This window comes from Cyprinodon tularosa, unplaced genomic scaffold (genome assembly GCF_016077235.1).
Source record: "Cyprinodon tularosa strain WSP-4 unplaced genomic scaffold, ASM1607723v1 ctg627, whole genome shotgun sequence".
Lineage (NCBI taxonomy): Eukaryota > Metazoa > Chordata > Actinopteri > Cyprinodontiformes > Cyprinodontidae > Cyprinodon > Cyprinodon tularosa.
The window spans coordinates 264,963-289,086 of record NW_024039371.1 but is presented as its reverse complement, the minus strand read 5'-3'; the positions used below and the strand labels follow the sequence as shown (position 1 = coordinate 289,086).

Below are 24,124 nucleotides of genomic sequence, written 5' to 3'. Positions count from 1 at the left end.
TCGGATGCCCCCTGGACGCCTCCCTCGGGAGGTGTTCCAGGCATGTCCCACCGGGGGGAGGCCCAGGGGACGGCCCAGGACACGCTGGAGAGACTATGTCTCTCGGCTGGCCTGGGAGCCTGGGAGCGCCTAGGGCTTCCCCCAACAGAGCTGGAGGAGGTGTCTGCGGAGAGGGAAGTCTGGGAGTCTCTGCTTAGTCTTCTGCCCCCGCGACCCGGTTCCGGATAAAGCGGGAGACGACGAGTACGAGTACGAGAGGATATTTCATTTTAAATGGAAAATGTTTATTTGTACAGTTTTGGTTTACTTACTCCTCTGTCCAGGTTAATCTTTCAGCAAATGACATATTTTATAGCCTGTATATTGCAGGTAACTATATGATTACTAAATTACTTAAGACATTAATAAGACAGAAATCAATAAATAGATTTTAGATAGATTTTATTTGTCATTTTGTTTACACAAGTGTAAAACAAAAATAAATTTCCTTTAGAAACAGCTCACTGGACAATTTCATCTTTTTAAAAGTGCAGCCTTGCAAATAGTAAAAATAGTAAAAATGACTGTAAATGTACCATGAAATATTACTACTCAACATTTATTTATTCAATACATGATTAGAATATAAAATACACCTTTACCCCCTCGAATGTCCCAGTAAATAAGAAAGTATGTATTTAAAATTGTATGTATTTACTGCACTTTAAATGTCATTTTATAAATTAAAATATTTCAGTAAATATACAAGATTTTATGGTGGAATAAAAAAGAATAAAAAAATAAAATATATACTTGAAATTATTGAACCGTCATTTAGTAAATATGTTTGAAAAGTTGATAAAATCACATTATGTTTTTATCTAAATTGTATTTATTTTATTTAAAAATTATAGTAAACATAGCATAAAATGAAGCGCTGACCTCTGTAAAATGAAACTATTAAATGTCACATTATTTAAATTCATTTGTAAATATTTAAATCTTATTTTAAAAATTTGTTTAATCAAATTTGAATGTAATCACTGCAGAATTACAGTAAATATACCATAAGCTAAAAAATGAATACCTTAAACACAAAAAATTTATTTAAAATGATTAATTCAATGTACATTTTAAAATAATCCTTCTTTATTTGTATATAAAGTGAAAAAAGTATTTGTATTTTTGTGTTTCACCAGTCTGTTGCATTGTTATTTTTGGGCTTGATGCAGTTTTGTACATAGATTTTGACCTCCTCTGAAAGTGTTATCCTAGAATCAGTGTCAGAATAAATGGTTCCTGTCGAAACAGTCGGTGGGTTAGAGGTCGCTGCAACAGCCTCTTCACTGGGCTCAGACCACCGAGGCTCATCCACAGCGCCTGACTAGCAGATCAAATCAGAACCAGTTCTCACATCCCTGCTAGGAATCCATGAAATTGAACATTTGGATTATTTCAGGTTACAAGAAGCTGCTGTGACTAAATCATCCCATAGGTGAATATATATATAAATCAGGTTTCGGACTGGTAATCTGTGGTGGGCTAAGGACCACTAAATCTTAAATAGGCCGGTTCTAATTGGAGGACCGGCCCTCCTTAAATCATACCGGTCCTTTTACTCTCTGGCCGAAGCACCTACCTGTGACAGTTAACAGCTCAAGGATCTCAAGAAGTAATACAATGTTAACTCCATAAATGATGCATGCAGTATATATAGCCCTTCCTTGTCATGCACATCCTTGTGACGGTTGGCATATGGATAATTTTCTATTTCTTCAAACTGTAAAATCCTTGCAAGAAACTAAATAATATATGTTGCAGTACATTATGGGTTTTTGCTAAAGGCTAACGTTCCCGTCTTATGTGCATTGTTGCCACGTTGGGATGTTTCCCAATCTGGCAGTTTACGATGGCCGCCTATGGGTAAAAAATGGTTTTCCTTAGATTTGTGGCCTAAGAGATCAATAGACTTTGGTTCTATTTGGGCGAGACTTCGTATATCCAGGCGGCTTATGAATATTTTTTGGTGGAGTGTGGATGTTATGCAGCAGCAGTCACTTTCGCGTCCGTGTTAATAACCAAAGCCAGTAAAACCACATTATAGAAGTCTTGGTGATGGTTGTCATGTGATGCTTGAAGATTGATCGGTTAATCCACAATGTGTATTAGGGCTGAAAATCATTTCCAGTCCGAGCTGAGATAGATACATAATCCATATATGTATATATTTTTTTAGAATTCATCCATTGTGTCTTGTTTTCTGATATAAATCAATACAATGTGGTGAATAGCCCCACTCCCCCCCCCAATATAACAGGCCCTGTCAATCCAGCCGGATCATCTAATGCTGGCAGATTCAAAGCACAGTGCCTCTAACCGCTGCATGGTGAGTTATGCACCAAAAGTTAATTAACTTTTCCCATTGATAACACTTCACTGGTAGAGAAATTGGTTCTTCCTGTTTTAGTGGTGCTTTAGGGGTCTTTAACAGGCCGTCCATCCAGGAAGGTCCAAGATTTTACAGAATCCAGCCATGTTCTACCAAGAACAGGCAGGTTGAGCTCCTTGTGTTAAACCGATTAATGCTCGATTCACCCAACAAGAAAACATTAAACCTTTACTGCAGATAGTTAGAGCAGTAGGAGGTTTGAGCCCTTACAGCCAGCAAGGCCTGCAGAGGTCATACGGATTCAGATTAATCTTCTGTTTAAAAGCACTTTTGAGTATCAACTTAAGCTTTTTACTTTAAGTGTAAAATTAGCATTTATAAAACTACTTAAAGTATAAAAGTAAAAGCAATGCAGGACAAAATGTTAAGGAAAGATGCTTTACTGCACTAGCCCATTAAAGGAACATTTTTCTACAATTCTGGACGATAACTTCTTTATACTTAAGTTTCTAAGTTTTATAACTTCATCCATCCATCCATTATCTGACACGCTTGTCCCAATTGGGGTCACGAGGGGTGCTGGTGCCTATCTCCACCAGTCAATGGGTGAGAGGCGGGGTCCACTGTGGACAGGTCGCCAGTCCATCGCAGGGCAACACAGAGACAAACAACCACTCACACCTAAGGACAATTTAGAGAAGCCCATTAACCTTACAGTCACGTTTTTGGATTGTGTGAGGAAGCCGGAGTACCCGGAGAGAACCCACACATGCTCAGGGAGAACATGCAAACTCCATGCAGAAAGACCCCGGGCCGGGAATCGAATCCAGAACCTTCTTGCTGCAAGGCATCAGTGCTACCCACTGTGACACTGAGCAGCCTAGTTTTATAACTTATGGCAACAATTTTCCAATTATCTGTGCATCATGTTGAAGTTATTTTTGTATGTGGCGAACAAGTTGGTGCAGTAGAGTCCAACCACAGAGATATTGTCTGGATGAAACATTAATTTTTTTTTAATAACAGTCCATAACAAAAATGAGGTTAAATGAAACATGAGTCCATTTTTAAAAGATCTCTTCACCGACCGTTCTCCTCATCTTCAAAGGATTCTAACATAATCAAGGGTCCAACATGTTTCAGATGGATTTTTATTTAAAACAAAATAATTCAATCATGATTTTTTTATTTTAGCTGCAAAGAGAAAAACCAAACCTGTCATATTCACATGAAACCAAGCAGAAATGAAGGAAAGGGCTCTATGTTTAACTCCACTACTTCCTGAACTTCATATCCTGCTTCCTGTCTTTTATTACGGCATAAACTGATTAATCGAGGTGTGCCTACCTCCGTAACCATGACGACAAATGCAAGACACACCTGGATTATTCACCAATAAAAGACAAAAGTAAGACGCTGCCTTGAGTAGGGGGAGCGGTAGAGTTGTGCATCGATCCCATTACTACAAACCTGGAATAAAAAGCTCCAAAATGTTTCCTAACTTTTTATTTTACTCCCAGCAACAGGAACATTCCTCCAAATCCCCCCTGGCTGCATTTACACTGGAAAAACAATCTAGAAATAAGTAAAAATGTCTTAAATTAAGTGTATTTAGCTTTAATTTGAGTAGGTAAATGGGAGTTTGCCAATGGAATGGGTATTTTTATTCTTAAAATAAGATAATTATATAATATGTACTTGAAATAAGACAAAGCAATTGTGTTTTCTTATTTTAAGTGTAAATTGTCTTGTTCCATTGGCAAAATGTCTCTTTTACCTCCTCAATCAAAGAACAAATGCACTTATTTTAAGAAAAATGACTTTAATTTTCGATTTTTTTTCCAGTGTAGCTCAGTAAATCCTCAGAATATTAGAATAACAGCAAAAGAAACATGACTAATCAAAGAAAAATACTTTTATTGCAGCCAACATGTTTCATATAAGACATCGTTTCAGTGAAATCTCACACTAGAAAAGTAAATGTGTCCATCTGCACCAGATACACCCGTCTCCACTGATTCCAAAGGGCCTCAAATGACCCCCAGGCTGAAGACCCACCCCCCCCATGAAATCAAACTCACCAGGGTTGGTGTTGGATGATGATGACACAATTTTATTGCAATAAACAGAGTGGGAACAAAAAAAAAAAAGAATCGGCAGGTTAAGAAAAAAAAAAACGTTTTCCTTTTACTGTCCCGCTAAAGAAAAAAAAAAAAAAAAAAAAAACCGCTCTGTCAGACTGAAACCGAACCCAGACTGGTCCTGATCCAAGTGGACTGGCAGAACTGGACCTAGTTCATCAAATCAAAGAAGCACACGTTACAGTTGGAGCTACAAACCAAAGATCCAGCTTTATTGGACAGGAAGAGTTTGGACTTTACAACATTTATCTCAGTGGAAGTCTGCGTCTGATCCACACTGAATCAAACAAAACCTCTAATTTCTTCTTCTGGGGTTGGCAACAAGGCGTGTTAGCGCCACCGTCTGGTCGGGAGTCTGTGGCGGCGGCTTTAAACGAGTCAGTGCTGCATTCAAAGACAGGTGGAAGCAGAGTCGGGGAGAGGAGACGCAGCACAGAAAGAAGGAGAAAAAGAAGCAGATATGAATTTAAACAGAACAGTTCAGAACCAATTCAGAACCTCTTTTTCTGGCCTTCATTAGCCATCCGATCAGCACAACCTCCAAAACGCCAGAATTCTGAAAATCAAATAGAAAAATAAATGGGAGAAAAAAGGAAAACCTGCTGATCTTCAGGGTTTCTGTTCAGAACCCCTTTAAGATCAGAGCTGAGCAGGTTTTCTCCGATTTTGTAGATTCTCAACCGAGAACCTTTTCCTCTAGAACAGGAGTCTGCAACCTTTTCAATTTCAACAGCCCCTTTTGCAACAGAGGCGTCAAAATGAAATCTGGCCGAAATAAAGAGTTTATTCATTCATAAATGCAGGACTTATATGATGTTAATTAGAAAGACAAGAACCAAGGTTTGCCCCTTAAAATGATAAAAGAAGACAAGTTACTGCCCTAATATTTAAGATAATTGATTATCGGGTTCGATTAGAACTGCGTGTGGTTCTGGAGCCGTAGGCTGCAGATTCCTGCTCTAGAAAAAGAGCAGCTCCAGTTCTCACGGTGGAAAAGCAGAACCAAGCAGAGCTGTGATTGCTGCACCTAAAAGCCCGACATTCCTTAGCGTTCTCAAACACACTATAGGAACCGGAACAAGAGAACTGGGTTCAGTTTGCTCCACACTGCAAGAAATCTGCAGACTACTTGAATCTGGACTCAGACACGTTGCTCATAATGTTTCAGTCCGCAGATCAAGGCTGGTTTATAAACAGAAACCAGGTCGTCTGCGAGTCGCAGTGAATACAGGTGTGCCTCGGCCCCCTTCTACAGACACGCTGCTGCACCTCTCCAAAAATGTAGGTGACCACAGACAGTGCCGCAGACAGGAGGCCTCTGATTGGTCAAATCTACATCCGCTCTACACTTCCTGTTCCTGTTTGGTGCAGCAAAACCTTACCGGCTTGTTTTGTTTGTCTGACCGCCATTGTGGAAAACTGGTGAAGATGGACCAGCTAGAAGAGCGAGGTGTGCGACAACGCTGGGAGCATTTTTCCATCTGGATCCCCGCTCTTTTTGCCCTCATGTCGTCTGTTGCCCCAACTTCCTCACCGCCTCGGCCATATCTAGACCCACAGCTAGTTCCTGATTGTCCCTCTTGCGTTGTAGCGTGGAATAACAGCGCAGACCACGCTTCAAAATTGAGCATAAATCAAAAATGTCTGCAACAAGCTCACTGCGACACACTGCTGAGGGGAGGCTAACCAGCCCTTCAGTCTCTGTGGCTGAACATCCCGACCCTGATCTAACTGGGTTCTAGTTCTGGACCAGATCAGGTTGGCTGATGAGGTAGAACTGGAGCAGATTTAGGACCCGGGTCAGGATAAGAACCAGTACCAGCACGTGATTCGAAGCGGTTCTACAACCACCTCTGTCTTTGCCGTTTTCCCAGCGGATCTTAGGGATCCCACAGAAGAGTACTGGGAACGTTCTTTTAGTTTTCAGTGTGGATCAACGGACCAATCAGAGCAGAGATTCTTTCCTCTGTGTGTCCCATTCTGAAACCTGACTGGACACAACCAAGTGTAGAAAGCCACACCCCCCACCAGTCACCTGTGCTTCCTTCAGTTTCAGGCTCTCTTAAGACTTTATTTCATTTATTTTGTCGGTTACAATTTCCGTGACATTCTGGGTTTTTTCCACCTTTCTAACAAAGGACCTGAATGCAGCGTTTCTCAGCAGCGTGAGAAGGAAATCCTGCAGACAGTGAAGGCATCATTTCTTAGCCCTCCACCTCAACAGGTGGGAACACATTGTAGGTGTGTTACTTTTGTTCCTTGAGGTGGAGCCTGTAAGTTAAACCCCGCCCCGTTAGGAGTAAAAAAATTAAAGTCAAGCAGATAAATAAAACCTGAAAAATATGACCAGTCACCATGGAAACGTTAAAAAAGGAGGGACAGGGGCTGAAAAAAAAAAGTTATCTACAGTTGGACCAATGAGGTCTCAGGGGTAAGTCTGGTGCAGGTCTGACCTGCTGGGGGGAGGGGCTACAGGAGGATGCAGGTATGACATCACAGTAAGCAGAGGTGTGGTGGCGGGGCAGAAACCAGAGATTGGACATGCATCGAGCTGCTCGCTGTGTTTACAGGTTGGTTATGGGACAACAGAGTGTCTGAGAGTGTTTCCCAGTTATTCCCGTTAAGAATAAATATTCTGCTCAAACAAAGAGAGGAAGAAGAAGGAGGGGGGGAAGTCAGCGTCCACTCGCCGTCCGTCCGTTTGGCTTTCTGAAAGAATGTTAACTGTCCCCCTTCAATCGTCCTGGTTTGTTTTGGTTCGTTTTTTCAACCCAAAGTACAACTGAGTGACCCCCCCACCCCTAACCCGCCCTCCTCCCCTCTGTTACCCCCCCACCCCCACCCAAAGGCCTTCAGTCTCTTATGGTTTTTCCTTTGAGATCACCTCTTCTCGCGGCTTGGCTCCGCCGAAGATGGCGGAGTTGGGGTTGGCGACCTGGTTGAGCGGTTCAGAGACAGTCCGAGGTTTCAGCTGGAGGCGGGGCCGCTGTGCACGCTCCTCTGCAGACACAGAAACACCGACGTCAGCATCAACGTCAGGTCACAGATACAAGCACTTATTTTGAAGACAATCCAAGCCTTTTATTTTGAAAGTCTGAAGTAAGGATCCTAAAAATAATGAACTAAAATAAATCTATTTAAAAATGAATATAATTAGATTATATTCATGAATAAATATGAAGTAAGTAGTTATAAATATATATGCATTTTTATTTTTGGGGGCAAAGCTGAGATGTGTGTATGATCGATAAACTCCAATTATCAAAAAGCAAAATTTAATTTCCCCAGGCTGAGAGAAAAGGATTCTACTTTAGAAAAGTAGACCTATTGAAAGCCTGCAGAGTTTATCAACCTTTGTGAATCCATCAGTCACGTCCATCTTTAAGAGTCAAACGGATGATTTCAAGCTAGAAACAGTAGGTGGCGCCACCTTCAGATGGTTCTCTGAAGTCTGTCGTTGCCCCGCGGGGTGGTGGTCCCTCTCTGAAGCGACCCATTCCTCCACCTCCCCGCGGCCTCTCGCTGGGACGACTGCTGCCCCCTCGACCCCGCCCCCCCATGTAATCGTCGTCTCGGAAACCTGCGGAGAAGAGCAGAAAGGTGAGGCGGCCGAGCAGCGCAGAAGTGCGGCATGAGGATGAAGTGATGGGAAAGAACAGAGGTTCACTGCCACCTGCTGGACGCTTGGAGCAACTCAATGCTTCTTCATTAATTCACTAATAATGATTAGTTTAGATTTCGTTTTTGTAGGGAATTTCAAAAAGGCCTTTGAAATGACTGGATTATTCAGGTTTATTAGTCGGGTACACCCTCCTGCCGTCTGATTGGAGGAAGCCTAGCTAGCTGCCTTCTGATTGGCCATCTGACCCCACCTCCTCCTTGCTGGTCATAGAAGTCGTCTCGCGAATCCCGTCCTCCGTCTCCTCCCCGGGGACCTCCTCGAGGACCTCCTCGTCCTGCAGATGACACTGGAGTTTAACACCGACAGGAGGAGAGAGGAAAGGAAGGAAGGAAGGAAGGAAGGAAGGACGCAGCAAAGGCGAAAGGTAACGAAGGGAGCAACGAGGAGAAGAGAAGCACCTTAGAGGGCAAGAGAAGAAGGAAGGACTATAAGGAGGAGTGGGCATTTCCATCTAGTGGCAGCTAAAAATGCAGCGAGGAGGCGGAGCTTAATACATTTATTTTGAAAGCGCCTTATCGCAACACCCAAGGACACTTGTTAGTCAACTGTCAGCCAATCAGAGGCGTTGGAAATAAGCAGCAGTGAAGCTCTGAAGAAAGAAGCTGTTATTGGACATTCAGAGGAAAGAAGATGAAGAAGTGAGGATGAGGAGATGAAAGAGGAGAAGTTTGTCCTTCTTAGTACCAACAGACAGAAACAGACAGCTTTATTTTTCCTCTTTTCTTTCTTTCTTTAGAAACATGCCAACTATGTGAGTCAATCTGCTGTAAACGTGTTCTCACAGGGACACTTTGTTTCATTATGTCAAAGAACAAACAGGAAAACTCTGATTTTCTGGGTCCTATGAGTGGGATCTGGTGGCTACAGGAAGCAGCGCAGGCCAATACTGATTCACCCCAGACCAGTTAACAGCTGACAGAAACAATTCTGTTTTTAAAAAGCTACTGATAGGTTTCATTCAGATCTTAGGATGCTGGATGCTTTTTTTTTTCTTGGTGTCCATCTCATGTGTTCGCCCCATCTTAGCCATGTCAGGTTTTAGAGAAGGAGAGGAATCTGGTGATGTGGTTCTCATCTGGGATATTAAACTTTATCCTGAACTTTTTAACAGATTTTTGCATCAGTGAAACCTGAAAAAAGCTGCCCTCAGACGGCACATCAGAAAACCTAAAACTGAAATTCTATTTATTTAAAAAATAACATTTAAAAAACACTTGATGAGGCCGTCACAAAGACGTCTACATGTTGGGTTGTCCGGCTTCATTACATGCAGCATCGCAGTAGAGTCCCTGATCTCCGGGAAAAGTTAGCATCCATACGTCAGAATGTTTCTTTAGCTAAATTCCCACAGCAGGATCAGATCCACAGCAGGATGAGATCCACAGCAGGATGAGATCAACAGCAGGATGAGATCCACAGCAGGATGAGATCCACAGCAGGATCAGATCCACAGCAGGATCAGATCCACAGCAGGATCAGATCCACAGCAGGATCAGATCCACAGCAGGATCAGATCCACAGCAGGATGAGATCCACAGCAGGATCAGATCCACAGCAGGATCAGATCCACAGCAGGATGAGATCCACAGCAGGATCAGATCCACAGCAGGATGAGATCCACAGCAGGATCAGATCCACAGCAGGATCAGATCCACAGCAGGATGAGATCCACAGCAGGATCAGATCCACAGCAGGATGAGATCCACAGCAGGATGAGATCCACAGCAGGATCAGATCCACAGCAGGATCAGATCCACAGCAGGATCAGATCCACAGCAGGATCAGATCCACAGCAGGATCAGATCCACAGCAGGATGAGATCCACAGCAGGATCAGATCCACAGCAGGATCAGATCCACAGCAGGATGAGATCAACAGCAGGATGAGATCCACAGCAGGATGAGATCCACAGCAGGATGAGATCCACAGCAGGATCAGATCCACAGCAGGATCAGATCCACAGCAGGATCAGATCCACAGCAGGATCAGATCCACAGCAGGATGAGATCCACAGCAGGATCAGATCCACAGCAGGATGAGATCCACAGCAGGATCAGATCCACAGCAGGATCAGATCCACAGCAGGATCAGATCCACAGCAGGATCAGATCCACAGCAGGATCAGATCCACAGCAGGATGAGATCCACAGCAGGATCAGATCCACAGCAGGATCAGATCCACAGCAGGATGAGATCCACAGCAGGATCAGATCCACAGCAGGATGAGATCCACAGCAGGATCAGATCCACAGCAGGATCAGATCCACAGCAGGATCAGATCCACAGCAGGATGAGATCCACAGCAGGATCAGATCCACAGCAGGATGAGATCCACAGCAGGATCAGATCCACAGCAGGATCAGATCCACAGCAGGATGAGATCCTCAGCAGGATCAGATCCTCAGCAGGATCAGATCCTCAGCAGGATCAGATCCACAGCAGCACCACCTGCCGTTTCGGTGATCATACCTCTACTGTCGTCTTTCCTGAAGCCGAAGCCGCTGCCTCCTCGTTCTTGCCTTCGTCCTTCTGCGATGTCCACCCTCAGTGACCTGTCACCTAGCAACTGCAGAGGTCACATCGTTAGTCTGACAGGATAGCACAGCTGCATAGCCTGTTTGAATTCCTGATCATCATAACCAAAAATGCACCAGCAGATCATCTGAGAGGAGTTCCCAGTATTCCTGAATAACTTTATAACGGGTATAAACCATGCGATGCTATTAAAGCCCCTCACACCTTCACCATTTAGACAGCTTTTTTCTGTCTGGAAAAATGCCGGCATACGTTGGATAAGTTATAGGTACTTTTTGTATAAGTTATAAGCATGCTGAAACACATACAGGAAGCACGAAGAAATTTTGCTGTATGCCAGCATGCCATACGCGGGTCATAAGTTACAAGTATATTATCTGATTGTTGACATACGTTAGGTTAAGTTATATGTCGTGGTGGCTAGCTTATCCAAAACCTATGAGTAACTTGTGCATAACTGATGCGTTAATTATCAAGAACTGATCTTCAACGCATTTCAACGTTTCTGACTTGTTCCAGACGACCGCTGAACGTGTTTCTAACTTACAGCTACTGTAATGGCGTATTGGCCGCGTTTTGGTATATCAGACTTCATCCCCATCATAGGGTGAAAGTGAATGATCCTCTCTGCGTTCATGCCCACGGCCAATAAACTTCCTAGCAGACGCTCAATCTGCTGCGATTGCTAACCTTCTTTCTTTTTTTTGGGCAGGCGGTAAGCAGCAGCTATTTTAATACCGCAATCAAAGACGTCCTTTTATGGGGCGACAGTGGCGTTGGATGTAGGAGTTTGCATTGAAATCAAAGGATTGACGGTTCAAGCCCCGACTCTGACTTTCAGTGTCGTTGTGTCTTTGGGCAAGACACTTCACCTGCATTGTCTACTGATGGTGGTCAGAGGGCCCCCCATGGCGCCAGTGTATGGCAGCCCCGCTTCTGTCAGTGAGCCCCAGGGCAGCTGTGGCTACAATGCAGCTTGCCACCATCAGTGTGTGAGTGTGTGTGTGAATGGGTGAATGAATGTAGTGAAAAGCGCTTTGGTCAAATGTCCTAACTTGAATAAAGGCGCTATATAAGTACATGCCATTTACCATTTATACCTCTGGGTGCATTACTGCCCCACTCAGGACACTGGCTTGTGACATTTCATGGGCATTAGGCTGTTGTTGGGCATAAGTTCTGGACAGGTTATGAATACTCTATGTATGCACCCAAAATAAAAAAAGAAATACATAGAAAGTTCAGCGTACGCCAGCGTTTTAGGAGATTCTGTGACATCAGGCATACGCTGGCTAAATTACGAAGGTGTGACAGGGCCCTTAAAGGTATAGTGGAGGATGTTCTTTTTCCGGGTGGATCATCTAAATAAGTGGTCCTCCTAATTGTCAATCATTCTGGTGATATGTTCACGTAAGCCCGTCCTTCGTGCTCGTCCCCCCCATTTTCCTTTTGACATAGTGGAAAAAGCTCGCATGAGCGATGCAAACGGCAACTTTTAAACAGAGCGTGCAGGAGGAGAAATGGGCTCTAAATGCTCTCGCACACCTTTAATAGGCGTTCCCTCTGGGGAGCGGGTACAAGGTTGTGCATGTGCATTTTATTTAAAAAGACAGAGGGCAGCTCTTTTAAAAAATGTGATAAAATCCTCGACTATACCTTTAATATCAAAGCTGTGTTTGCTTTTTCAGGAGATACTTACCGCACCATCGTACGTCAAAGCTTCTTTTAAGGATTCCAAATCATCAAACTCAACATAACAAAACCCTAAAAGAGACAAAAAAATAAAAATAATTAGACTCATAGTTTTTATCCTTTATCTTCAGTCTTCAGTAAACTAGTATAACAACTTTGATTATTCCAACTCAATAAAGCATTAAGCTTAATAGTTTCCAAAAACAAAAAAGCTTTTGAAGATATTGAAATATCTTATTTAGATATTTTATATCTAAATAAGTGTATAGAATTAAGTTTTTTATGCAGTTATATTTTTTATTATTAAAGTAACAATTATATTCTATACACCAATTTAGTAATTATCTACATTTTTTCCCTTATTTATATGATTTTAATATTTTACTGTGCATTTTATAAATAAAACTACTTTTATGACCTGTTAACATGGATCATAGAAGGAGTTTTAGACTAAATCTGGGATATTTTTTAGCACGGACCAACGACTCGCCAGAACAGCAAACACATCCTTTCCTTTCAAACACAACAGACATGTATTCATGTCATGCATTCTTGTATTTCTCGTTTGTATCAATTAAAGAAGTTTCCAGATTGGGGATACTATTAAACATGGCAACAGGGGCACCGACTACAGGCCTCTGCTGCAGGTTGACAGCAGAGGGCGCTACAGAGCAACAGTTATTCCAGCAGCTCAATAGGGGAGTCAGAAAATGGACAGAAACTCCAGTGTCAAAAGTTTGTAGCGAAAAACGAAAGGCATGACATAGAAAAGATGAGTTCATTTCAACAAACAGACAGATGGCATCTTCAGGGCATTAATCATCTTTTCTCAGCATGTAAACAAACCTGTTCTGCCTTCAACCAAAGCAACACAGAGTCAAACTTCAAACTTAGAAAGAGGAAAACTGCAGAGCTCTTCTCACCTATTTCTGAGCAGCAAAGCCGTTGCTTTTACAAACAGTTTTCAATCTAAGGAGCCTCAGCCGATTGCACTCTACCTGAATAAGCATGCAGCGACAGTGAGAGAAAAACTAACAGCAGGAAGCCTCCAGTAGAACCAGGGAGGAATCTAAGCGGACTGGCACAGCCGCTCCCTAAATACCAGATTTCTGGATTTATGTGACACAAAAGTAATGAGGCAGAAGGAAGCCATTGTCCCGATGTTTTTTAAATCAGTGATTTAATAAGCAGGCTGATATATTATCAGATTTGCTATCTGTATTATTAATGCCAGATTGGTACATTCCCATTAGCTGTGTTTCCATCAACATGTGATGCCAATTTAGAGCAAACTTTTAAAAAATGGAGGGGAGAAAACAGGAAATGGGAATTAAACGTGCATCTAAATTTAAACCTCCATCCATTGGAGAGAATAAACGAGGCTTTGTGAAGCGCAGGGCAGTCATACGGTGGCGTTACTCTGTGCTGTAGAAAACAGTAAGTAGCATAAGCTAGCTAACACGGTGTAGGTACCAGATCTGCTCGGGGCCCCGCCCCTTCTTATAATGTAAACATATGGCAACTCCACTCGGACAAACTGTATTGCATCTGTTTCTTAAGGATCTAGTCTCTTTGGGAGTCTCAACAAATAATTACCTATTTTTGCTATTATCTTACATGTCATTGATGATCTGAAGTCATCAAAATTAGAAAACAATCATTCAAAGTCTTGAAAGAAAGTACGTCGATCTCTGCCATTTAACAAGATGACAATAAAAAGTCTCATTTTTATTCTTTTCATTAAGATCTGAGGACAGGAAGGACAAATGAAACATCTAAAAAATGACTTTCGTAGATATTTTAAACAAATCAAACAGTTATTTTACTTCTAGAAAACAATAGTTGTTTTTGAGATGAAGTTAAAGGTATTGTAGCGTAATATGGCTAACTGACTGAGCTAAAAGAAGCTAACCTGTTAGCTACTGAGCACAGCTAGCTACAGCGCTACCCAGCTCTCCCCCTTTATATCATGGTCTAACAGTTACTTTGTTCACTATAAACAGATTTTAAAAATAATCTTGTCATTAGACAGATCATTAGACGCTATGGAAGCTACAGACTCAGCATCCTGACGCTGCACGATGTTATCATCGTTGTCTGGGCAACCACTATGTTTTACAACATGTGGCAACGTTCAGCCAATCATGTAGCGTAACGTTACTGGCAGGAAGCAGGATGAGTGCAGATCTGGTACCAACACCGGACCACAGATCGGCAAGGGAGGTTTTGGATGTGTTGTAAACAGGTAGCTGGTATCAGTTATGCGCTGTATATCAGCCATGGTCAGCGATGGCTACAGCCATCCAACCAGCGGCGCCAGATACACATGATCAGGTAAATCACAATTTATCTAAAATAGATCTAAAAAAAAGTTTTCCATCTCCTATTCAACACATTTATGCTTAAAAAAAAAAAAAACACCTCTAGCTGGGGTAAAATCTTTTCTTGGCAAAATCTAGTAAGTTATTTAAAAAGTTACTTATCACGTGGAAAACTTTTAGTTCCAGCTGGTTTGAATTCTGTAAAAATCTTCTGTAAACGATCTTTTCCCATCCTGTCATTAATCAATTAGTTAAAAAAAATAAAAAATCAATAAAGTACCAATTAGCAAAATAATTAAAAGACTTTTTACCACTGATTTTCAACGCTTCCTCTGCCAAACCCTGACAGCATCCCTTATCTGAACCCAAACTCAACTCATCTTAGTCCTAAACCTGGCAGTTAGCATAAAAAGCAGTGAGGACCAGAGAACCATCCTCGATTTCATGGTTAACTGGGAGGAACTGTCCTCACTCAGATGCCAAAACAGGAGCGTACACACCTGAGAGCCAACACGTTCCAGCATAAAGAGAAAGAGCCATATTTGCCGTTATTGTTCTGATAACCATAAAAAACTCTTCATTGGTCTTTCTTAGCTAACTTTATAGCTGTGACTGTCTGTCGCAGCAATCATAGCCACATAATCACAGATGTTTCTCTGAAAAGATACAAAGTTTGTTTCAGATAACGGTTATGATAAACCTCTGATCAATGAACTAAGCAGCCTCTGAGCTAAAATACAGTCCTGTTTTTATAATAAACATTTATTGGTTATTATTAAAAAAGGAAAAAAATCTTTTTTTTTTTTTTATAAAAACCTCTTTAATTTAATCAAAATACATCCAGAACTTTGCTGAACATTCCTTAAGTCTTCAAGGGATCAGAGGTCTGGTTAAAATAATAACAACATGCGGTCACCTTTGAACTTGTCTGTCTCTTTGTCTCTGACCAATCGCACGCTGCGGATGCTGAGCTCTTTGAAGATGACGTCGATGTCGCCCTGCACCGTGTTGAAAGGCAGGTTTCCTACGTACGCTGTGAACGGGGGCTCTGTGGGCAGTTCCTTCTGCTTCCGGGGGCCTCCAGGCCCGCCGCCGCCACGGGGTCTGAGGGGGACACACAACAGAGACAAGCATGAGACGACTTCTGGCTCGGTAGGACAGTCCACACCGATAAAACGCCACGAAGAAGCTGCTTTATGAAGAAAACATCTGGAGATGATGGTGGAAACGAACAAACAAACCGTTTTTTATTCTCATTTTATTCCTAAATTAAACCAGCATTAGTCTAAAATGTTTAATTTCTTAAGGCGCAAACTGATTCAGGTGCAACTTTACTGCTTAAAACGTAGCTCAATCAGAATCAGCAAGCATTATTCAGCAGGCTGAGCTCTTTAGAGTAATAATCAACAACAAAAGAAACGCTCCAAAGATCCCTTTATGTTTTATTTCTATCAAACCCTTCGAGGCGCTGGGATCATTAGCAGGTAAACAAGGAGACAATTACCTGAGAGATCGATCAGAAAAACAAGGATGTGTTAGAAAATCTCCATCAAACCAACAAGCTCCCACCTGGGACCGGACTTCATCGACCTCCAGAACCGTTTTAGTTTCACCTGAAGTTCTAAATCATTAAACTAAACACACTATTTCAGTAATGGATAAATCTATAGATTCATAATTAAAATGGTTTTTTGTGTGTGCGTTGATTTTTGTGGCTGTTTCTTTTTTCGTTTTTGTTTTTCAGGGCTTTTTTATATCAATTTAACACTAGAAAAACAACCTACAAATAAGTAAAAATGTCTTAAATTAAGTGTTTTTACCCTTAATTTGAATGAAAGATATAGTTTGCCAATGGAATTAGTATTTTTTTTACTCTTAAAATATGCTAATTAGATAATATGCACTTAAAATAAGACAATGCAAATGTGTTTTCTTATTTTAAATGTAAATTGTCCTGTTTCATTGGCAAGATGTCTCTTTTGCCTCCTCAATCTGAGAACAAATGCACTTATTTTAAGAAGAAATGACTTATTTTGATTTTCATTTTTTCCAGTGCAGGAAATGATGTCTGGTTTATTTTATTTGGCCGCTGCCTGTTTGTTTATCAATAACAGGAAAAGGGAAACAATGAATAAGGAAATTGATAACCTTTGTACTGTACTTTATAATAAACTTTTGGTTAAAACAAAGAACTTTGAAGTAAAAATATTGATCTAAGTTTAGTAAATTAACATTTCTAAATAAACAAACATTGGGATTATAGAAAGGAGCATCTTCATTGAAATTTAAATAGCAAAACATAAAAAATATGTGTTAAAACAAATGTTCTTTTCATTTTATCTTAAAGAATCAATTAGATCTTTAATAGAAAGACTGGAAGTGTGTTTAAAATGTTAATAGTTCACATGTCTTTATTCTTAATTACTGCTGATTAATCGTTATTCTTGAGCAAAGGGTTTATTTTAGAGTCTGTGTCTCATTACTGCAGATCGTCTCACTAACTATCTTTAAAATCATGTCTGTTTCTGTTGGACACTTCAGCACCTCAGCAAGGCGATTAGCTCAGAAACAAACCACTTAGTAACGCTGAATAATAAACAGATTGAGGTTTTTCTATGTTTTAATACTCACACTAGGGGTGTAAATCACACCCATTGTAGCGATTCGATTCAGCATCAATTTCCTGACCCAACGATTCAATTATTTTTGATACTCAAGAATACACCAGGATACGATACGATTATTTGGTTAATTTTCATTTAAATTTTTTTACCTTACAAGCTAGACAATGTTTCAAATTTGAAATAAATAAATGAAAGCTGTTATATCGTTATACATTTTATTGGAGAAACAGCAAATAACAGAAGTAGCAAAGCTGTACTCCAACCAGGACTATGAAAACCCCATTCACTGAACAATAATCACGCCTCTGTGTTATAGAATCTGAAAGGCCTTGCATCATAAAATACTGCAAGTGGAAGGAGGGTAAGTGGCTAAAGGAAGCGAGGTAGAAGGAAAAATAGGTTTAGTGCCACCGCAGTGCGGGAGTCAGAATTATGTCCAGGAGCAAATGGATAAAAAAAGACCTGAGGGGGGAAAAAAATGAATCAATACTCTCGCGGAGTGTCGATGCATCGGATTGTCGGCTGTTGGATCGATGCATCGATGCAAAACGTTTATTATTTACACCCCTAACTAACAGTCAAATAGAAATTACTTTTTTTTCTTTTCTTTATGGCCAACTTTGGATCCAACATGGCCGCTTCTCATATGAACAAATCATTAAAAAACACTGAAAAAGTGTATCTGAAATCCAAGCTGCAATCCAAGCTCGAAACTAAACAAATTAAAAGTGGAAATCAAATATTTGACGTGAATCTTTAAATTGAGCATATCCTAAAAGAATGAAGCCCTTCATGTTATGGAAAGACCCTCCTGAGGTTTTTCCAGAAAATGACCGCTTCTCATTAAACCAGTCGATAGATTAGATCAATCAACCCAGATGAACTCATTAGTGAAAAACACTTTAATAACCTATTTTCTATTCTGATCCTGTTATTTCTAATAACTAGTTTTTCTTAAGTGGTAAATCTCCCGCTACCAAACAGTGTGTCAATAATCGTTTCTTTGTTTATATGCATTTCTTACTCTTGTGTTTATCTGCATGTCTGTATTGTGTTTTACTTTGATGATGAATTTCACCACTGGTGGAAAATTTCCTTTCTATTTTATTTCTAACATGAATAACTAAGTGCTGATTCCCCTACTGTAGCTTCAGTTGTAAGTTTCCATTTTTTTTTTGTTTTTTGCCACATTTCACACCCAATTGTGAACTTCAGGTATATAAATGAAGCTAATCTCAACAAACAAACCAATATTTCCTGGTTTCTCTATGATGTAGAGATTAAATCTCTTCAGCTAACCGTGGGTTCCCCCCATACAGGAACCAATCAGAAACTCCCCCATGGAGGGAATCCTGACCACCTCTGTGGACCTTCTGCTGCTGCATTCTGAGCTCCTCCCCATCGATTTACCTTCAATCAGATCCATTAAAAGTTAAACATTTTATCACAGGTAAAACAAGTAAAAACCTGACTGGACTTCTATGATCTAAGCAATGTCTCCTCTAATCAATGTATAGTGGTTACGCCATTTTAGATGAGTGTCTGAACATCTAGTGCAGGGGTTCTTAACCTTTTCGACCTTGAGGCCCAATTTTTATAGTACAAAGTGGCCCGGGGCCCATTATATATTAACACTGTACAGTTTGATTTGTATTCAATAATAAACCAAATCCACTTATTGCTTAACAAGCAAAAAAATTGTCTAATAAAATGACATGATAAAAGGGGATCATCACAAAAACTTTTATTAAACGTTTACATAAACCTGCACACATACATCAAGACACCGAACAGGCTGATAATTCATGGACCAAATCAAGCTGTGATAAGAAAAAATTTCAAGGATTAATTCAGGCTTTTTAATCATAATAAAAAAAGACCAATAATAGGATTTTTACTTTAAATTAATAAAATAAATATCTCTCAAGTATAAATAAATCATGAAATCAATAAAAAGGGGGTGATAAATAAATGCATTCAAATAATATAAATCTATAAATATAAATAAACTAAATTAAATAAAAGTGCAAATGAAACTATAGCCTTATAATCTGCAAAGCCATTGTAAAACTGCTTCAGCAGTCTCCATTTTTGCATGGCAGAACCAGAAGAATCTTTATATCTGTGACAAATGAACAATGACACAAATAATAACAACAATAAACAACAATAATACAACTCCCTTTTATCTTCACCTCTTAATGAGACACTTGGGCCTGCCTCTGAGACATAATCAGATCCAGTCTGGGTGGAATTGGAGAAAGGCTCACTCTCAGAGTAGCCTCCAGAGTTGCTCTGAGTCTGTTTCGGGCTTTGGTCTTAGTTGTGGCCACAATGGAGAATCCTGATTCACACAGGTACGTTGTTGTGAATGGGAGAAGGAGTTTCACAGCCCTCAGTGCAAGACATGGGTACTCCTTTGAGACAGCAATCCAGAAGGAGCCCAGGTCCAGTTTGCCCCACTGCAGCTTTAAAGTGCTGTCAGTAGAAACTTCCAGAAGCTGGGATTCCAGGTGTGAGGGCAAAGCAACATCATTTACAGTGAAATCCACTGAAAATGGGTCCAAAATCCACATGTTTCCCTCTCTGGGATCCTCAGGAAAGTAGTCACCAAATTTCTCTGCCAGTTGGGAGAGGTGCTGGGAGACTGAGTCACCGATCTTCACCTGAGGGGAGTTTTCCAAAATGTCAGACAAAAGTGGAAACATGTCCATCCTCTTTTCCTGGGCCCTCTTGGTCCACAAAGCAAGTTTCCTCTTGAAAGCTTCAACTTTGTCTGCAACACAAAATATGTTGCTGTTTCTTCCTTGAAGTGAGGTGTTCAGTTGGTTCAGTAGTGAAAAAATGTCACAGAGGTAGGCAAGTTTTGCTGTGAACATTGTGTCAGCATAGTAATGTGCAAGATGAGATTTTTTCTCAGTGAGAAAAGAGAACACCTCGTTCCTCAGCTCAAACAAACGATTGAGGACCAGTCCTCTTGAGAGCCATCTCACTTCACTGTGATATAGCAGCTGGACATGATCTGCTTCTATGTCCTCACAAAGCTTAGCAAAACATCTGGAGTTCACAGCATTGCTTTTAATAAAGTTTATGGTTTTCACACTTACATCCATCACCTAGTGGAGATCTGGTGACATCTGTTTTGCTGCAAGGCTTTCACGGTGGAGAAAACAGTGTGTCCATTTAGCTTCTGGTGCACGATTAAGTATCTGTGTAATGACACCATGATGCTTGCCAGTCATTGATGCTGCACCATCACTGCACACCCCGACACAGTTCTGCCAGTCCAGGCCATTCTCAGTGAAGTAGTTATCCATGCAGCGGAAACATTCCTGAGCCGTAGTTCGTGTTGGTAGCTCTCCACAAAACAGTATGTCTTCGTGCAAACTACTGTCCCAGCGATAGCGAACAAAAACTAGCAGCAGTGCAGCATTCGTGACATCCGTGGACTCGTCTAATTGCAAAGAAAAAAATGGGCTACTTTTTATTCTTTCTGTTAGTTGATGCTGTATGTCTGAGGCCATGTCCGCGATACGATGACTCACAGTGTCGTTAGAGAGTGGGATGGTCAGCGGCTTTTTTGCGGCGGCCTCTCCGATTAGCTCACGGCACATATCAACAGCGGCAGGCAGAACCAACTCCTCCGCTATGGTGAATGCTTTCTTACTCTGTGCCACACGTCTGGCTACGAGGTAGCTGGCTTTCAATGCACATTTAGAGTTGCTTGTCAGTGACACGACAGACCTTTTCTGCATCTGCAGCCCAATTTCCTTCCTCCTAAAATATTCCACCGGCTTTCCCACGAGCATCGGGTTCTTGGTCTCTAGATGCCGCTGTAGTTTTGAGGGCTTGAGAGCTTCGTTGGACAGCATTAGCCCACACTCCACACACTGGGCTTTTGGCACTGCCTCTGTTCCTCCATTTACGAAACCGTATTTAATGAAGTCGAGATTGTATTTACGCACAAACTTTGTCTTTTGGGTGTGGGTGTCGGCAGGGCGTTCGTCTTCATTTTTTCTTTTTAAAAACTTATCAATTTTTGCTTATCCACAGTCTAATTCTCTGTGTATTGGCGCTTTTTAAACAACCGAGTGATGCATTACCGCCACCACATGGTCGGAAGCTGCACGCAGTCCCACGGCCCTTGCGGCCCACAGGTGCAAAACTGAAAGATTTTTGCGGCCCACAAGGGGGCGCTGGAGGCCCAACTTTGGGTCGCGGCCCTATGGTTAAGAATCACTGATCTAGTGGACGAAAATGTGATGGAGTCGTAATTTCCCACTATGCACCTTGAAAACTAGTGATCAATTTGTGGTCACTAGACTAGGAAATATATCCCAGAATACTTAGCGAGAGCTCTCCTTGCACAGCATCATGGGATTTATTATTTGCGGCCAAACAGAACAGGCAAAGTGCGAGGAGGCGGGTTAACATTACTAATGGGGAGCAAAAAGTAGTGATCATCTGTCTGAATGGTTAGTTAACCGAGTTCACTATATAGTCCCCACTTTATATGGTAATTTACCTTTTTAGGGCAAACATTGTACACAAACACTGTATTTGGATGCCCTGAAATGCACAGAGTTATGTCCGACTTGCAAACTATTCATGTTCTGACTGTCACATAACTTTAGGTGCAACCTTCCAAGAAAATCTAGATAGATTCCAGCCATAGGTTAATATTTATCTATAAATATAAAGCTTGGTTAGAGCTTTACTCTCTTTTACAAGATTAAGGCATTTCAAGTTCTTTTACTAAGTGTTTCCGAGATGAGTTGGGTTTTAATGAACAGATATCTTTGAGAAATTTTGTGTAATCCGTCTATTTATATATTAATGCATTTTTAAATAACATTCTTAGTATAACACAGAAACTATGTGCAACTTCCAAACTTTGTGCAGGTGTGATTTTCCTTCCATTGGTCCTTCTGATTTAATATTTAGAGCACGAATTGTCTAAAAAATTTATTTGGATGATAAAGTTGTTTTTAACTAATACGCAAGTGCTTTTTTCCCCTTCTTTTTTTAAAATTAAGATCGAATTGATGGTATGGAAATGATGACTCAGCATCTGATATTTGAATGAATAATGTGAGTGAATGGGAACCTACAGGGTGGTCATGAAAGCTGCAGACATCCTGCTGAAAACATACTGGTTCCCCAATAGAACCATTAAAACACATAGAAGGCAGCAGAGTCCACCGCCATGTCCACTTTAACCCCAGTGTGTCGGTATCTGAACATAGATCCTCATCCACAGGCTCATGTCTGAACCTGTGGATGCCTCTGTGGACACATGATGCAGCCATGCGGGCAGCTTGCATCTGCAACCCGGCTCCACCTCACCCTCCATCAAACGCGCCACTTGTGACGCCCAGCGCCAGAACCCGATCACTGCTATACACAACAACAATTTTCTGTTCGAGATCAATCCGCCACATCACTGCATTTATAAGCAGTTAGCTCCAGCATCCCCGGTGTTTCCCGGCTGCCCTCACCGGCCTCCCCACACCCCAGCGCGGCCTTGTCCCACAGGCTCATTGGGCACAGAGCCGACAGTTAGCAGAACCGCTCCAATTGGAATGTGTAGCAGGAGTCCACACGCGGGATTCAGACGGAATCGGTTGAGTCCGGCTGCGCATTGACGTTTAGTGGCGGGGACTTACCCTCTACCGCCGCCGAAGCTGCCATAGGCCCTATCATCGTAGTCCGCCATTACTGCTGCTGTGTCTGAGAGGAAGGTCCTTCACGTCACAACCGAGCGGGTTCAGCTGCCCGCTCAGCGCCTGACCGAAAAACAAGAAAGGCAAATGAACTAAACCACTCTAAACTAAACCTAACCAGACCAGTATAGTCCCAATCCATGTAATTATGTGAAACTCTAAAAGAAAATTCTAAAACAATTTATATGGTCTAGATTAATATGGAATTACAATCACAATTTAGGAAAATTATAATCTCAAATAACAGTTTTTAAAACATGGAACATGGTAACAAAATAGATGAGATCAATAAAATAAGATAAGGAATTGGGTAAAAGAATAATATATTGAAATAACGTATAAAAAATGTATTAAAATACTTATTGTAAAGGAAATCACATTGTAAAATAGTATGAAAGGGAACACCAGCTTTGAGATGTGATCTTTTTTAAAGAGGTCATAGAATGCAAAACCGATTTCACACTGTCATAGATTAATAATGATAGTTCAGTGGATGAAATGGATGTACAGAGAAGTTCAAACCCCATCAAACCCTCCTTTCTCTGCGAATCTCACAATTCTAAACTTCCACCATAAAACGGCCTAATGCAAATGAATCACCGAATTGATGTAAATTTGGGGATGTTGCCTTATTTGGTTCTGGCCTGCACGGAGAAAGGGGAACATTTTCACAATCTTCCCAAAGAACTGAAGACTGGACAGGCACGGACTATGTTTTTCTTGCACAGTTCAAAGCAGGATTTGCTAAACTTTTACTGAAACAGGGGCTGCTGACTAGACTGAGCCGTCAGCTCCGGGGCTGGTCCGGGAACCCCGGCGGTCAGAGACAGAGCAACCGAACCGACCCGGTGATGGTATGCTTCCCCTCGCCTGCCCGGTAAGGCAGGCAGGGGGAAGCACAGGGCCACTACCGTCCGGCTACTGTCATGGGGTCAGGTTCGGTTGCTCCATCCCCAGCCCCAGAGCTCACGGTTCTACTCTGCTGTACTTTAGTCGACCAAAATCCCGGATGATTTTGAAATTCCCCCTGGACATCTT

At 41.4% G+C, this 24,124-nt stretch overlaps 1 protein-coding gene across 3 annotated transcripts; it reads right to left on the bottom strand.

Moving 5' to 3' along the window:
- Positions 1 to 4,454: 4,454 nt before the first annotated feature.
- Positions 4,455 to 23,149, bottom strand: eif4h (eukaryotic translation initiation factor 4h). Of its 3 annotated transcripts, XM_038307989.1 has the most exons (8): positions 23,030 to 23,149; positions 15,656 to 15,843; positions 12,426 to 12,490; positions 10,661 to 10,757; positions 8,382 to 8,465; positions 7,940 to 8,089; positions 7,394 to 7,509; positions 4,455 to 4,893 (listed from the first exon to the last, which is right to left on the bottom strand). In XM_038307989.1, exons 1-8 carry the CDS (start codon positions 23,077 to 23,079, stop codon positions 4,888 to 4,890), a joined length of 756 nt encoding a protein of 251 aa, XP_038163917.1. In that variant the 5' UTR covers positions 23,080 to 23,149; the 3' UTR covers positions 4,455 to 4,887. The 3 variants fall into 3 exon arrangements, with proteins under 3 accessions (XP_038163917.1, XP_038163918.1, XP_038163916.1); XM_038307990.1 differs by lacking the exon at positions 8,382 to 8,465; XM_038307988.1 differs by lacking the exon at positions 4,455 to 4,893 and having other exon boundaries at positions 7,370 to 7,509.
- Between the last annotated feature and the right edge of the window lie 975 nt (positions 23,150 to 24,124).

Excerpts from the sequence above, each read along its gene's own strand:
- eif4h (XM_038307988.1), bottom strand. The coding sequence starts at position 23,079 with ATGGCGGACTACGATGATAGGGCCTATGGCAGCTTCGGCGGCGGTAGA. Across the intron at positions 12,491-15,655 it reads AGAGACAGACAAGTTCAAAG|GGTTTTGTTATGTTGAGTTT; the intron begins GTGACCGCATGT and ends TGTCTCTTTTAG. Across the intron at positions 7,510-7,939 it reads CTTCAGAGAACCATCTGAAG|AGGAGCGTGCACAGCGGCCC; the intron begins GTGGCGCCACCT and ends CTGTGTCTGCAG.